A 3,409-nucleotide genomic window follows, 5' to 3' on the forward strand; every position below is an offset into this window, starting at 1 on the left:
GCGCATTCGTTCCCTTTTCCTTGCACAAGCATTAACTTTACATTCTCCTTAGGCCGTTTTCTCATATAAACCCCAACTTGGAAAAAAGTTGTATATAAATATACATACATAAATATACTTTTTTCCATCATGGTTTTATGCTGACAGCACTGCAGGAAGAGAGATCACGAGTTGAACAATCTCTGTCAGCTTGTAGAGATCCGTTTAAAGTCCTTCCATTGTCAACAATGTCTACAGCTTACTTGATATAAAGATTTGCAGATGATTACAAACACAAGGTATTAATTCCTTGTGCATGTGGAGTGACTTTAATAAACATGGAATTAACCGTTTCTTTTTATGATGTACATATTTAGTTTACCTCGTTATTAAATGTATTAAAATAAACTTAAACATGTCAACAAGCTTTTATAAGTTATTGCAAATTAATCAAGCGCTTATAAACCAACAACTTTGGCCTGATGCAAGATGAAAATAAATCTCACTTATTACAACTTTTTATGCTTAGGGATTTACTGATAGCTGGTTGGCAATGGAAGTAAGGGGAAAACTATGTCTTCTAATTATGTGGAGTGCTATTTCTCTCATGTTGACACCCCGAGGCTTTAGGGGAATGTGAAAGCATGCTGATTATTCCCTAGTATTCCTCTGCAATAAAAATCTTTTCGATAGAACAGGGGCTTTAGGGTACATTTTCCAGATCTCTGAAGGTGCCTCCAACTGTTCATACTTTAAATATAAATATAAACAAAGTCGGTATCATTAATAGAACAATATATGACTGCTGATGTAGGTAATATTATGATGTACAGTAGGTAAGATTGTGAAATTAGGACTCTACTGACAAGAGCTAAAAAGCTAACATTCTAATACAGAAAAGGCAAAATAAAAAAAGTCTTATCACACTTAAGCACTCAGAAACGTAAACCTTACATTTTTGGCCAAATTGACTGTTGTTCCGTTTGGAGGAAAAACAGCGTAAGCTTACATGTGTGAAAACACCATTCGAATTGTAAGGGGGTTAGGATGATGCACTCTTGCTAAATACAGACATGGCAGCACAATGTTAGTTTTTTGTTTCAGTATAGATTGATACACTTTACGGAACAGTAGTAACAGAGAATATTATAGAGAACATCAACCATGCACCCTGGAGGTAAACTTCAGATAACTTTTTCTCAAGCTGATCAACGAAAAGAAAGTTTAGTTCAATTTAATATGATACAGAAAAATATATATATGTATATAAGTAAATAAAAATATATGTCTTTTTTTAGCAAACAAACCATATGGACTATATTGTCCATCCTTTCTGTAAGTGACCATGCAGCTGAGCTATTCTGCACGTCTCTCAGCCCAAGAACACTTAAACCCACGCATGCTTTTTGTTTCCAGTGATGTAAGGCTCCTTCTCTCTTCCTACCTTCATTGTGAAAGTCCTCATTCCGCTGGGCTGTCTCCTGCTTGATGGCCGATCTGCGGTAGACCACATGCACTCGACCCTTTACTTCCACATCCTGTTGGCCTTTCTCAAGTGGTTCGATGAAAAACTCGCCATTATCGGTGCGGATCAGGCCTGCCTGGAAAAACAGAACTTTGTATCAGAGCACTACTTTTCCTTTAAATTAAGTAAACCCAACTCCTATTGTTATAGTTGAGCCAGTCAATTGGAAGACTCACTATAAAGAACTTTATAGATTTAAGTTTTAATGATAATTTCTAAACAATATTGAGTGAAGCCGATCAACAATGCACGACTAAAGTAATTACATATAACTAAACTAACTCAGTGTCTACCCCATAATTAACATTTCTTTTTTGTAAATCTGTACCTGTGATTGCTATCAGCTGCTTTAATTAGTTACCTTCTATTATATTTAAAATAAATTTTTTTACAAAGCTAAATTTCTTTTAATCATACTATAGTCCTTTAATAAAATTTTAAATTTCAAGCACTTTCTCATAGTGATTTCACAAATTAATTTTGAGTTTTTTCTTGTGGAAAGTAAATAATCTCTTCCTTTCCTAAGGAAGACTTGTGTCTTGAAGCTGCTACACTGATTCCAGACAATCGCAAACCTGCTATTTTCTCTTGATTGCATAAATATACAAAATGCTAAGAGGTGTTCCACGTAATACATTTACAAGAATAACAAATTCAATCAGCACTGCATCAGGCTACGTATGTATTTGCATGGGAAATCAGTTTATTTGTCACTTTAAGTTATATCAATCTGTTTGGACCAGAGGAAAAAAAAAACACTGTCTGTTTGGTATAAAGGTAATATATTTTATATATATATATATATATATATATAATTGTGAGGTCACAGTGTACATGAAGATCCCAAGAACTTCTGCAGATACCACACCCTAAGGAACTTTGCATACACATCCTTTTTATTCTGATAAAATACAATACTATACAATTATGCCCATCTAATTATTGGGAGGATTTTTCCTGCCAGCAACCAAAGGCACGCATTTTTTGTTTTGGGGAGCAGGATTTCCTCTACTTGGACTCAAAACTTGTAATGTAAACTAATCTTAAATCAGTAAGTTCCACAAGTAGATCTGACGGGTTTGTGAGCGTATCTCTGACTCAAGCAGAGACTAATTTGCACGCAAGGAGAAGGAAGTAAACAAAAGGAGAAAATATCTGTGCAAGAATCATTAGATCTGAGAGCAGAAACAAAGATCTGATGGAGAAGAAAATATATTTGAGAGACAGCAGAAGTCTGGATTGTTAGCATTACAAGTTTTTAGTGCAAATTGAAAATGTGTGTTCTTGGTTTTTGACAGAACAAAATCTCCATATAATTGCCTTTATAAATGTCACAACTAGTAAACAACATTAAACTGTTTTGAATTTAAACCCAGTATAAATCCAGTGGTTCGAGAAGACAGCAGAGTTGTGACTGAGAACATTGATGAGGAAACAGCAGCATGAAGACCAAAGAACATATAAAACAAGTGAGAGGATGTCAAATCAAGATATTGCCATCCACCTACATTTTCCGAGCGGCCAAGGGGAGCATTAATCTGAAAAGCAGCCTTCATATTAAGGAGGATGAGAGATTTACAACTTGGACAACACTATTACCACTAAAAAAGTCAGATACACACTCAGCAGAGCTGGCCCTGATGGAAGAGGAGATTCCTTAAACTGCATGGAAGGAAATCTGTGCAGTTTACTAGAAAATTGAAAGTACAGTAGGATTTCTTTTCCAACACATTTTTACCATGTAAAAAATGTTTTTATCAAGATCTCCCCACAGCCGCTTAGCAAGCAGTGACAAGGCCTTGTCCATATAAGACTCAAACTCACTGCGGATCCAGACATTTGAATTGAGAAAGCTTCCTGGAGAGGTGGCGAAACGTCTTCAAATCTTGAAAACCAAGTCCAGTG

At 35.4% G+C, this 3,409-nt stretch overlaps 1 protein-coding gene across 2 annotated transcripts in view; it reads right to left on the reverse strand.

The window, feature by feature from the left end:
* Nucleotides 1-3,409, reverse strand: part of LOC107100848 (A disintegrin and metalloproteinase with thrombospondin motifs 14-like) — a 76,703-nt gene that overhangs the window by 54,712 nt on the left and 18,582 nt on the right. For both annotated transcript variants that reach the window (XM_015399508.1, XM_015399507.1), the window contains exon 3: nt 1,424-1,580. In XM_015399508.1, coding sequence (XP_015254994.1) covers nt 1,424-1,580 — 157 coding nt within the window. The remainder of the gene's footprint in view (nt 1-1,423; nt 1,581-3,409) is intronic.

The sequence above is a fragment of the Cyprinodon variegatus genome, unplaced genomic scaffold (genome assembly GCF_000732505.1).
Source record: "Cyprinodon variegatus isolate N-32 unplaced genomic scaffold, C_variegatus-1.0 Scaffold1019, whole genome shotgun sequence".
NCBI lineage: Eukaryota > Metazoa > Chordata > Actinopteri > Cyprinodontiformes > Cyprinodontidae > Cyprinodon > Cyprinodon variegatus.